The sequence below is a fragment of the Chlorocebus sabaeus genome, chromosome 9 (assembly GCF_047675955.1).
Source record: "Chlorocebus sabaeus isolate Y175 chromosome 9, mChlSab1.0.hap1, whole genome shotgun sequence".
NCBI classification, from domain to species: domain Eukaryota; kingdom Metazoa; phylum Chordata; class Mammalia; order Primates; family Cercopithecidae; genus Chlorocebus; species Chlorocebus sabaeus.
Genome location: NC_132912.1, coordinates 106,647,026 through 106,660,135, shown reverse-complemented (window position 1 = coordinate 106,660,135; position 13,110 = coordinate 106,647,026). Strand labels below are relative to the sequence as shown.

Sequence of the window (13,110 nt, the reverse complement as noted above, 5' to 3'; positions counted from 1 at the left end):
TTGATTCTAAGCAGTCTACAATGACCTGTTTTCGAAAAATCAGATTTTCAGGTATCAGTTTGCATCTTTATTTTGCCTTCTCTTTCCCTTACTTATCCTAAACTTAAAAGTTTTTTTTGCAATTATATTTTGTCATTTTTAACTCACACAATGTCCTTGGGTTGGAGTCATCCCCAGTTCATGGGTGGAGGTGACAAAATAGGGGTTTCTCTAATCTTCTCTAGCACTGGCTCTTTGAGCAGATGTTTTCAACATAGGCCATCCTATATACCTACTGTGTGCCATGCATAGTTGGGGTATTTAATGAATGATGAACAGTCCCTGTTTCCAAGGAAACTTCCCCCAGTCTCTGTCATTTTTGGGGCATTGCCAGGCACATGTGAGGCTTTCAATAAATGTGTATTGAACAGAAAGGAATTCCCAAGGCACTGTGGGAAACAAATCTGCATGAGGTTGAAATGTACCCACAGAAGAGATAGCCTGCACCATTTCATACTTAAATCCCCTTGGACATACAGCCCCAGTACACAGAAGACATTTTTCTCCCACAGGAAGAAATAACTTCTGCCCAGATCTTGGCACCATGGGGTTGAGTGGGGAGCACTCAGTTGCTCCCTCCAATTGAGGTAATTACAGAACAAAGGGGGAAGTTGGGAGTATGCTCAAGTCAGGCTTAAAGGCCTGAATTTATAAGACGTCAAGTTGCAGGGAGTTTTTTAGGCAGGAAAAAGGCTACCACCTTGTAGGCCGCTAGGATGAGGGGAAGCATTGGGCCCTCTCTCCTATGAATTTCTCATGTTCATTGTGGATCTGGGTCCAAAAGAAGGGTAATAAGGAAACCACTAGAGCTATTTTAGGTGAGCTGACTGCTTTGATTCACAAGGCGACCCAAGGCAAGCTAAACTCCCTCCTCTTCTTCCCCCTACAACAGCTAAACACCAGCTCCCCTCACTGATGGCTTTTCAGGCTATATTAGCACTTCCAGAAGACTTTGCCATCCACAGAAGATGAGTTACCCAAGAGCCATGATGAATCTCTATATCACAAACTCACAGGCTGTCTTGATCCATCATCAGAGAGGGCCTGGAGCTGGCCAGCATCCTCCCAGGTTCTGGAGCTCAATGCAGAGGACTCGTTCCAGGTATACCTCTCACCCTTTCAGGGAATAAGCCTTGCTCATGGAGGTAATGCCCTGTGCTCCCATTTTCCCATCAACTGAGCAACATTACCAGGTGCACCTTCCCCAGGACTCCTGCTCCAACATTGACAAAAGTTTTCTATCATCTTCTCTGACCAAGAAGCTCTGGCCTGGTGCCAAGATCTCTCACAGTCTGAGCACCCTAGGCTCATCCATCTTTTTTTATTTTTTATTTTTTTTTTGTCTTGTGCCATCGTTTGGTGTCCTGGCACCCTTCCCCAGGAAGGTTGGAGGAATACTGGGTTACTCTGTACGGAGCAAATGTGTGAATAAATAAAGCCTTAGATCTGTGCTTGGGTTCTGACAGTCTAGAGGACGCACAGGAGAAAGTATTAATGCAATTAGGTCATAAAATTATTTGTCCTCATTTCAGATGTTTCACATTGGTCCACAGTCACAAAGCTTTATTGTGATTGTGAAACAACTGGAGTAGTTGTGAAAACACTACCCCTTTAAATGTTTGAAAGCAGAATGGGAAAAAAATATTGAACCAGAAGAGGGGAAGCTACATTGAATTAAGTAGTAACTGTGCTCCAAGTCCAAGGACCACGGACAAGTGGCTTGGAAAGTGGGTTTTCCAGACTATAGGGAGGGGTGAGAATGCCAGAGCCTGGGGCTCATGGTGAGCTGGCCTCCAACCGGGTGGGTTTTCCCACCATTGTATGCTTCTTTCCCTGTCGCCAGCCTGGGGAGGGTCCCCAGGGGAGCCCTGGGCTTAAGGCAGTAGTGTTATGCAGAGTCTGTAACTTTGTCATTGGTAAATGATGTCACAGGGTAGGTACACAAGCCCAGATGGATGGATGACCCAGGCAACGAATCGATCACATTTCCGGGGAGAATTCACCCTTTATGACCTTCAGAGGGTCAGGTGGTTCGTCCAAAGAGGCTTTGGCTTGAAGGATTTAAAGCTGGCCCTTTTCCCATTCCCATCTCCTCCTCCGGAGCCTGGGCAGTAACAGCCGGGTAATAAACTACTTCTCATTAAAGAGATCTGGGGGTGGAAGTGGTAGAGGAACATAAAAGTGGGGGACAAAAAGGCACAAATCCGCTCCCAGGCCGAAAGCCAGGATGGGGGCGCGCTGGGCTCATTTCCCCGTTCCCTCTCCCCGTGAGGCCACCTTGAGTTTTTGTGCCCGGAGAACTAGCCCCGTGCCGCACCAGGCCGCAGGCTGCGCGCTGCGCTCGAGTGGGGGCTTGTCGGCCCGCCCCTGCCACTGGGGCCGGGCTGCAGCCCCCTCCCCGTCGCCCCGAGCCCCTCCCCCGGCCCGGAGCCCCTCCCCGCGCGCTTCCCCTCGCTCCCCTCCCTCCCTTCCCTTCCCTGCCTGCCAGGCCCTGCCTCCGCCTCCTGCGCCCACAGCCTCCGCCAGCGCCGATCCCCCCGGAGCCCGAACCGGAGAGCGGCGAAGGGGCGCCGCCGGCCCCTCCCCAGGGCGCTGACAGCAGGCTCCGGGGCCCCCGCCCCGTCCCCTCGCCGGCGGGACACACCCCCGCCCCTCCCGTGCTCCGCCAGTTCCCGCCGGACCCACCGGGCGGCGGAGAGAGCGAGCGGGCGAGCGGAGCGCGGCTGCCGCGCGGGAGTGAAGGGGCGCGCGGCAGGCCGGCGGGGAGAACCCCGGGGCGCACGGAGCCCGCGCACCCTCCGGGACCCTCTCCCGTCCCCAGGCCCGGACCTGTGGACGCCGGGAGTCCGGGCAGCGTTCGGCGCGCCGGGCCGGGGTGGCGGGCAGACCCGGGACCCGGGCAGCTGGAGAAGGAGCCGGAGCCCGGCCGGGATGAGAAGGTGACGCCGCCGGGGGCGCCACTCGTGTTGTGGGGGACGATGCTCGCCTATTGCGTGCAGGATGCCACCGTGGTGGACGTGGAGAAGCGGAGGAACCCCTCCAAGCACTACGTGAGTACAGCCCCCGCCGACCCTGCGGGGGGTGGCCCGAGGTACCCAGAGGGCCCCGGATGGCCCCTCGCCCCTCCCCGCTGTGAGGTCGCGGAGCTAAGCGCCCACTGGGCAGCCCGCGGCCGTGGAGTTTCTTCGCAGGGCTGTGATCTCCAGGGAAGCCTCTTCTGTCCTTCCTCCTTCCCCTCCCCGGTTTCTTTTTTTGGCATTGGAATTGGCAAGTGGCTGCCCTTGTCTGTTACAACGGTGAAGTCATCTGTCCGCCTTTGATGGATGGTGGGGGGAGCTTTCGTCAACCCCTCGCGGAGCAGCCCCGTCGGGAAAGCGCATCTCCTTGGCCCTCCCCAGGGGCCCTGGGCGCTCACGCTCACACAGCCCGAGATGCTTTCAGAGTGCGCCCTGGAAAGGGAAGCCTCGCGCCCTGCCTCCCACGCCAGCTCTGTCTCTGCCTTCCTAGGCCTGGGGCAGGGGGCAGAAGGAAGCCGCCGCCCCCCCGCCCAACTTCCACCCTCCGCGCTGAGCTTTGATTTCCCTCTTAAAGCCATTGTGTCCGTCGGTGTGAGGAGAATTGTGGCTTTTCCTTTTATCCCTCCTCTGGACGTGACCCTTAACTGGGTTCATTTCCTCTTAAGTGATGCTCCATCTCAGACACGAGGAGGCGAATGTTTGCTGTGGTCTCCGAGGAACCGCCGACTGCCCCTCCCCCTTCCTCCTCCAGACTTAATGAGAAGGGGTTAAGGTTGACTGGGCCAGTTCCAGAGCCTATGTGACAGTTCCCCTTTCATCTCAGCCGGTCCTGTCTTCCCATCCCTCACACCTTAGGAAGTAAACACGGTGTCCTTGACCCCTCTGAGCGTCTGTGCTCCTGTACTTGAGATAGAAGAGACCCAAGCACAGAGGACTGCATGTTATTTGCAAATTGGGTATTTAGAGGAGCAGTTTGAAAGCTCAAAGCATTAATCTTAACAGTTAAAACAGGCTGCTGATTGCTGCCCTGGATTGCACATAGATCTCTGAAGTGCCTTTTCTTCCACTGTTGCAAAGGGACTGGGGTTTGTGGCAATGTCAGCCTCGGGCTACTCTTTCTGCCTTTGTCACCAGTGTAGCTCTGAATTTTGAGTTTCTTTACAGCTGAGCAAATGCGGCTGGGCTCAGATGGGGAGGAGGTAAATGTGGAGGCAAGTTCCTGACCAGGCAGGGAGGTGGGTGCCTGTTGAGGCCAATCCCTGACACTCTTAGAGAGTTGTTTCTTTTGTGTCATCTGGTCCAGCAAGCTTCTTCCACTGCTGTTACAAGAAAGCTCTTTTTGGAGGGCTTGGGTCACCAGGTGGTCAACCTGCTCTGTGGACAGATGTCCCTTTGTATATCCCAGGGTTCATTTTTCTCAAATGTTGCAGGCTAAGTTTTAAGGGTTCTCATTTGTAGTCCTCGGTTGAGCTTGGCACTGCATTCAACAGATGGCACTCTCTGCTCTGAGACCCAGGCAGGTGCGTTTCCAACTCTGGATTTTAGACAAAACATCACATTTCAGCTCCCACCGATGGTGCCTAAGGTTGCAGATGCAGGACACACTGGTAACAAACTGAACTGGGGCCCCCTGCAGACAGGATTGAAAGGCAAGGTTATGTGCTGGGGCTCTGAAGGTAAACGGTCTTGCTCAAAGCCTGGCGCGCAGCCATTAACTAGCTGTGCCACCTTGGGCAAGTTATTTAAACCTCCCCCCGCCTCAGTTTACTCAATTTCAAGTAAGGATAATAATAGTATGTACTTCCTAGGGCTGTCGGAAGAGTTAAATGAGATCATCTATGTAAAGCACTTAGCCCAGTTCCTGGCACGTAGTAAGCTCTTATTAAATGGTAGCTTATTATTGGTGAGATTCTGACTAAGAAAGTATTTTTGAAAAGCATCTATTAATGGTCTGGCAAAAAGGAAGAAAGATTTTGGGTTTTAAGATGGACAATAACTTGTTCTATGTGAAAAACACAAAAGAAGTCCTGTCCAGTTCCCTCGAAATGATCATTTCCTTCCTTTTTACAGACAAAGTGTTTCCCGGGACATCTCTGCTTCCCGAGTAAGAATCGATGACATTATGTTTGGGGCAGGGAGTGATGTCACTGAACAGATGGGGCCATACAGAGTTCTGAACTGGGGTTCTGGAAAACACTGAGAGGAGAAAGTGTTACATGTTGTGGAATTGTGGAATGGGCAGAGACCCGAAGACTCATCTGGCTCAACTCCTTCATTTTACCGATGGGGAAATGGAGAGCCAGATTGGGTAAAGTAACTTGCAACACAGCTACTCACAGCACCTCGGTCTAACTGGCCTTTTGCCTGTCGTGTGGGTTTTTTTCACTGCATGTACCCTAAGTCTGGTTAGGGTTGGTTAAGAGGACAAATATCTGGTGGTCAAAAAGTCTCTACCCATTTGGGGCATTGTATATATATTAATACATAACATAAGCATCTCCAATAATAGAAAGGGGAAAGAAAGTAATAGAAAGGGCCTGGTGGGACAGACAGGGGCAGGAGGAGCGGGTTGGGGGAGGCTGCAGCCTCTTTCTCTCCTGGCCCTTGCACGGTGGATACCACACACCAGAAGCTCAAGTGTTGTGGGTAAGGCTCTCTGGTGTGGTCAGCTGGCGGGACATGCTGCAGCCATCGCCTTTGTGTTCTGGAAACCCTCTACACTGGAGGAGCATGCCTCCTTCCAGCCTCTCCTCTGCTGATTGTGAATTCTGAGTCTGTGGTTTGGTAAATTGCAGAGCAGAGAGGTTTTACGGGATGTGCGAGTCAGCTAGAGCTAGCCGATGAGAGGCCTGGGGCCCATGCAGGAGGAGCTCTGCTGGCTCCAGAGTGCTGAGAACACACTGCAAAGGTTCTCTCAGGACATTCTGCAAAGGGTTTGCTCATCCCCACGGGGAGCAGGAGCTGCCTGAACACCAAGGGTCCCGTGCTTTCAGTCTGTTCATGAAGGCACACAAGTAGCCTCCATCATGTGGATGGCACTGTCAGCCCTGGCTTCCTTCCTCTCTGCCAGGCCCCTGCTTGGGGTGGGGTTGAGAAGGGCAGGCAGCTGCTACTAAGGTCAGGCTCCCTGGCATGAAGCTAGGCTCCTTTCCTGGCTTTCTGAGCTCTGCCTGGGGAGACCCTAGGTAAACTGGCTTTGACCTCTGACCACTTGTCCTGAAAATGGTCCTGATGATGCTGGATGCAGAATGCACATTCCTTCGTTTGAAAGTTTTTCAGTAAAGATTTGAATTCAGGTCCACTTGATTCTTTGTGCTCACAGGCAGGTATAGGTATGTATCAATTCATATGGTGGTGGAGAAAAGCTCATTTATCTAAAACAAACAAGAAATTATATCTATTTGGATTTGGGAGGTATTGCACTTTCACAGTTGTTTTACTTCCTGATTGTTTATTTCAGACAAATACCAATCATGAATGTTCTGATCCTCTGCAGGACTCTTTAGGGAATGCAAATAATAGCCAGTTTAGCAGTTACCATCAATGGTGAAACATATTTAGCACTCGTGTTTTCATGTGATTCCTGCACGTCACTGAATGTGCCCTAATGTGGGGTAGGTTTTTGGATTCCGTTTTACAGATGAATTAACTGAGACTTGGAGCAATTCACCAACTTGCTTAGGGTCTCGCAGCTAGCACAGGGCAGATCTGGGGCAATGCAGGTCAGGTTAGCTCCAGAGGAGGATGTGGATATAAGGTGGGGCCCTTCTCCTCAATTAGAATCCGGGCAGGAAGGCCAGGCTCAGCCCTGTTCCATGGTGACAGAGAAGTGCAGGGTTGTATTTAGGACTGCCTCACTGTGGAGACATCTACCATGTGCCCTGCAGGTGAGTTCGTGGTGGGCAACGCAGGCGGGTTACTGTGAGGCAGGAGGAATAGAGCAACTTCAGGCTGGTGTCTGGTCCCCAGTAATGCTTGGGCTGATAAATTAAGGGTTGACCCTGTGGAAATAATACATTCTTCCTCTGTTTAGATCATCCCAGATTTTATTCTTGGTCCTGGGAGCGACATGCTTAGTAATTGGCCCCAAACTCATTCATTTCTCTGCCTTTCTTTTTTTTTTTTTCTCAGCCTTTAATTGTGACTTCAGCCCCACAGGAATGAGAATGTGCAGCTACAGCCTGCAGCGGTCTTTTTCAGGACCAGTTCCATTATGGAATGAGTATGGTATTGGGCAGATCAGTGCTTGAATCCTACCTCTGGCACTTCCTAGCTGTGCAACCTTGGGATGTCACTCTGAGCCTCAGTTTCCTCATCTGTAACTTCACAGGGCTTTTGAGAAGTTGCCCTGAGATAATTTGGGGTAAAGTGTCTACCCAGTGCCTGACCCCACCATGGACATGCACCATATACTAGTTGCCATCTGCTGTTCCTGATCACCAAGGCACTGCAGGTGATTTAGGACCCAGTCAGTGAATCTGAGAGAAAAGGAAAGACTGAGGCAAGAAGAACAGCCCAGCTTTTCATAGTCTGATGGGGAAGTGGGTTACACGCCCCATGGAAAACACCCAGCCTCCAAGAGGAACAGATAAACACAGAGCAGCTGTTCAGACCTGGAGGGGTTCCTGGAGCTGAGCATTGGGATCTGGTGGTGGCTTTCTGGTAAGCTGGGAAGAAACAGAGGTTAGGAGAGAAGGAAATAGGTTGCTCTGGGTAAGGGCAAAGTCAAATAGGATCCTAGCCCCAAGGTCAGCACCACACACGGGTTAGCACTCTTGCCTGCATTCTCTGTCTCTCTGTTTCTCTTACACATGCACAAGCATGGGAACGGTTTCTTCTCTGGGGAGGGAAGTGATCGAGGGGTGATTCACAGGTCTGACCAGGCTCTCTGCTCATGGAACAACCGACCACATCCTTCAAGGCCGTTGGAGAAGGGAGCGCAGCCAGCCATTTATCGCAACCCTGTGTCGAGCTGAGTGAGTGCTTTTGGGGGGTAAACCAGGGTAGAAATTACCATGTGTGGTGGCAGGCAGAGAGGAAGGGAAGAGAAGGGAAAAATAAACCTATTTGATGTCAGAGGAGACCGATTCCAGCCCAGAAATACAAGCCCCAGCTGCTGCATTTTCCAAAAAGATATTCCGGGGCCAGCATGAGTTAACTGACCGTGGAGGCTATGAATTAGAGAAGTGTTGTTAGGACTTCTGACTTTGGGTTTGCGCAGCAGTTCCCTGTAAATTGCCTTCTAATTGCCTCAGCCTGAGTCACTGACCAGACTATTTCTTGGCCAGAAAAAGTCTAACGGGCAACTGTATTCTCTTTTACCTCTTAATTAAACAAAATGAAACGAATAATAGAGTTATACACATGGTAGTCCCACTTACTCCTCTCGAGTTCTGAGAATCCAGGAAAGGGATAGTGGATTAGGATAGGGACCCAGGGGACAGGAAGGACAAGGGGTGTGTGTGGGAAATGAGGTGGAGATTCTGGCTTTGGAAATAGGTTCTGAATGAGGGCCAGAGGTGTTCTCTGCCATGACAATTGCCAAAAATAATGGAAGCGCCCAATAGAGTGATCAGGGCTTCCAGAGGCGGATTCCCAGAGCAGCATGCTGCTTCCTGCCTAGCCCGGGCTTCTGCTGCCTGTAGTGCAGCCAGTCACAGGCAGGCAGGTGAATGGAAAGGTCAGGAGCCTAGCTGTGAAGGGGATGGGGGTCACAGGAGGATCCCTCTTATGCCTCTGGGTAACCCCCAGGCAAGTCACCATGTCAGCCCACAGAGACTGAGCCCCTGCTGTGTGCATGGTGCTAGTCAGAGTCTGGCAAGGCTGTCAAGATGCCATAAGAAGGGGGAGAACTAGCATACAAGCACCCTACTATGTGCCAGGCAATGCAGAAGATGCCTTTAGAGGCAATTTTACTTGAACCTCATAACAACCCCATGTGGTTAGGTAGGGGTTTTTATCCCCATTCTGTAGGTGGGGAAATAAAGCTCGGAGGGTTCATGTCATTCTACTCAGAGTAATTCTGAGGCAGGGCTGGGATTCTCACCCTGGTCTCTGACACCCTCATCTATGAGTGCCACTTCTTCACCAGCACAGCTGCCTTGCTGAGAGAGAAAATAACCAGCGAGTCCAGGCTGCACCACCTGAGGATGAGGGGTGCACCTGGGAGGCTGTGTTGTCCTAGAGCACCTGTGTGCTGTATCCCTTGACTGAGCATTGGGATATCCTGGCCCCACCACTCACTGCGTGGGATCCAGTGCAAGTTATTTATGTCTCTGAGCCTCAGTTTCCTCATCAGTTTAAAAAAAAAAAAAAGAATATATGGGGAAAGTAGGACCTAGCTCTTAGGGTTATGATGAAGATGAAATGAGTTTGTAATTGTAAAGAGCTTAGACCAGTACCTGGCACCTTATGAAGAGCAGCGTAAGTATTTGCTATCACAATCACTAAGTCCTGAAGCTGTTCAGAGGAGGGAGAGCGCTCTGTGAACTGGAGTTTTCAGGGAAGACTGACTGGAGAAGGCAGGCTTCATGATGGGCCTTGAGGTGCAATTAGGATTTGGCTGGAAAAGAGTAGGATTTAGATGGGAAAACTGGGAAAGGGCATTCCAAGAAAGGGAAAAGCAAAGGTGCTGGAGGTGGAATGTGCAAGGAGAAGCTGGGCAAAGCCGAGGGTGGATGAGGGAGAGAAGGATGACAGGAAAGCTCAGGGCCAGCTCTGAAGCTTCTGATGGCAGCAGAGGGAATTCAGTTTATTTTGAAGACACCTCGGAACCTTCCTTTTCTCCCAAGGGCTTGGCAGGGAGAGGGAGCTAAATAGTCACTTTGAGGTCCTCCTGGTGGGCTCCAGGGCTGTTTTTGCGACTGTGTCTGGAACAGAGCTAGGTAAGGACTGGAACCTTTTTCTAGCTCTGCCTGGGGGACTCTTTAGTTGGCCAGCAGGGTCCCTCCCCTCCTGTTTACAGCTCTCACTGCTAGAGATCTGGCTTCCCCATAAAAAGTTGATTGCACCCGGGCTCTTGGGGAGGAAGGGTTGAGGAGGAGGAGGAGGAGAAGAGGGAGCAGCAGGAAGTGAGGTGTCAGCTGCTTTGGGTCTTAACTAGCATAGGGCCCTGTATGGGAGGGCCTGATGCAGCTGTGTTTCAGGTGGAGTAATTTCCATCTACACTCCCCCAGTGGCAAGAGAGAGAACGTGCCTATTGTCATAGGGTCTGGGGGCCAATACCTCACAGTCTGAGGGGAGCCCAGCATGTCTCTGTCTTCTGAACCATCCATGCTAATGTTGCCTTCTACTTCAGGATCTCTCTGAACTTGTTTTAGTTTTTTCTTTTTTTTTTTTTTTAGACAGAGTCTTACTCTGTCACCCAGGCTGGAGTGCAGTGGTGCCATCTTGGTTCACTGCAACCTCTGCCTCCCAGGTTCAAGTGATTCTTGTGCCTCAGTCTCCCAAGTAGCTGGGATAACAGGCATGCGCCACCACACCTGGCTAATTTTTGTATTCTTAGTAGAGATGGGCTTTTGCCATGTTGGCCAGGCTGGTCTCGAACTCCTGACCTCAGGTGATCCACTCACCTCAGCCTCCCAAAGTGCTGGGATTATAGGTGTGAGCCACTGCACCTGGCCTGAACTTGTTTTAGTTTTAAATGCAGTGCTTCAGCTGGGCATGGGGGCTTATGCCTGTAATCCCAGTGCTTCAAAAGGCCAAGGCAGGGAGGATCGCTTGAGGCCAGGAGTTCAGACCAGCCTGGACAATGTAGCAAGACCCCATCTCTATAAAAATTTTTTAAAATAAGCCAAAATAAGCCAAAGTAAGCCAGGTGTGGAGGCATGAGCCTGTAGTTCCAGTTACTCGGCAGGCTGAGATGGGAGGATGGCTGGAGCCCAGGAGGTTGAGCCTGCAGTGAACCGTGATCACACCACTGCATTCCAACCTGGGTGACAGAGTGAGACCCTGTCTCAAAAAAAAAAAAAATTCTAAAAAGCTAGGCATGGTGATGCACACCTGTAGTCCTGGCTACTAGGGAGGCTGAAATTGGAAGATCACTTGAGCCCAGGAGTTGGAGGCTGCAGTGAGCTCTGATTATGCCACTGCACTCCAGCCTCAGTGACAGCAAGACCCTGTCTCTAAAAACAAATAAATAAATGCAGTGCTTCAAACTACCTCTTCATTTATTTGACCTCTACCACACTCCCAGATAGTCTAGTAAGCCTTATTCTTAGGGAAAATGTAATAATAAAAATAACAGCTGACCTTTCTCAATGTTTTCTATGTGCTAAGCATTTCATATGGATGTTCTCAGAACAGCCCCACGCAGTGTGTAGCTCCCACCAGCATCCATACTGTGCAGGTGAGAGCACAAAGGCTCAGAGACCTCCAATGAATTGCCAGATGCCACGCAACTAATAAGCTGCATGTGGAGAGGCCTGCACTGACCCAGGGCTGCTGGCTCCAAAGCCTGCCCTGTCCCCACGGAGACCCTTTAATGACACATTACACACCCAGGGTGCCTGGACTCCACGCTTCCACCTGAGGCCTGGTTGGTTGGTTCCTCAAGCCGTGAGATCTTCCACATGTCACCTCCCCCTTCTAGAACTACATTTGCCCATCTAGAAAATGGGGCAACTGCTTCTTTTCAGGCTTGCCTTGCAGAAGGGAGGGTGGGTATAAAAGCTGCTTTGGAAAGCACTGAGCCCAGAGATGATAGCTGTGTGAGGGGGTCCCTTGATCCCCCAATCTGGGTTCTTAATTATCTAGGGCAGGGATGCTATACAAAAAGAGTTTTTCCTGACCCCGGGGCATTTTTAAACAAGGTTCACCTGCCCAGCCACCTCTTCTGAGAAGCCTCATAGACAGAGTTGACTCAGGAATACTTAGGCTCCTAGTGACAATCTCTTCTAGAAAACGGCCTCTGGTTTTCCTTGTTTCCAAACCAATCATTTTTTGTGAACAGGAAAAGACAGAGTTATTCCCAGTCCCATCTCTCCCTGCTGTTACCTGAGCGGAGGAAGTGATATCTAAGTGGCTGAATTAGCAAAGGGGAAACAGCTGTGGTTTCTGCCCCTCCACTGGGCTGCTTTTTCTGTCCCTGTGCTGTCATTTCCCTTCGGCTGGTGAGGAAGCCACCCTCCCCAATCCTGGGTGGAGGCCCACGGCTGGGTTGGGGTAGACTGTGTGTGTGTGTGTGTGTGTCAATACAGCATAAATTATGCGGTGGGGTGTGTGGGACCATTTAGCCTGTTTCTGGGATCCCTGGGGCATGAACCTCAGACCTGTTGGAAATTGATCACTCTTACCAGATCTGACCACAACTTCAGGGAGTCAGGAGTGGAAGCAATGCCCCATGTTGAGAATGAACTTGCAGGGTGTACCAGGTGGGGTAGGGATTGATGGAATGTGGGCTGGTTTGCACTTTTGCCCATCACTGTGTGGTCCCTTGTAGAGAACCCACATTGTTTTCCTTTTTTGAGGAGTACTCTCACTAAAGGAGACCTTGGCCCCTATTGTATCACCACCATCATCATAGAGCTGTTACAGGAAAGGGGTCCCGATCCAGACCCCCAGAGAGGGTTCTTGGATCTCGAGCAAGAAAGAATTCAGGGCAAGTCCATAGAGTAAAGTGAAGGCAAGTTTATTAAGAAAGTAAAGGAATAAAAGAATGGCTACTCCATAGACAGAGCAGCCCCAGCGTCGCTAGTTGCCCATTTTTATGGTTATTTCCTGATGATATGCTAAACAAGGGGTGGATTATTCATGCTTCCCTTGTGAGACCATATAGGGTAACTTCCTGACATTGCCATGGCATTTGTAAACTCTCATGGTGCTGGTGAGAGTGTAGTAGTCAGGATGACCAGAGATCACTCTCATTGCCATCTTGGCTTTGGTGGGTTTTAACTGTCTTCTTTACTGCATGCTGTTTTCCTTTTTTTTTTTTTTTTTTTTTTTTTGAGACCAAGTCTCGCTCTGTCGTCCAGGCTGGAGTGCAGTGGCGCAATCTTGGCTCACTGCAACCTCTGCCTCCTGGGTTCAAGTGATTCTCGTGCCTCAGCCTCCCAAG

At 50.9% G+C, this 13,110-nt stretch overlaps 1 protein-coding gene across 2 annotated transcripts in view; it reads left to right on the top strand.

The window, feature by feature from the left end:
- Window positions 1-2,557: 2,557 nt before the first annotated feature.
- The window catches only part of SH3PXD2A (SH3 and PX domains 2A), a 254,234-nt gene continuing 243,681 nt past the window's right edge, over window positions 2,558-13,110 (top strand). For both annotated transcript variants that reach the window (XM_038009529.2, XM_038009528.2), the window contains exon 1: window positions 2,558-3,089. In XM_038009529.2, coding sequence (XP_037865457.1) covers window positions 3,018-3,089 — 72 coding nt within the window. In that variant the 5' untranslated portion in view covers window positions 2,558-3,017. The remainder of the gene's footprint in view (window positions 3,090-13,110) is intronic.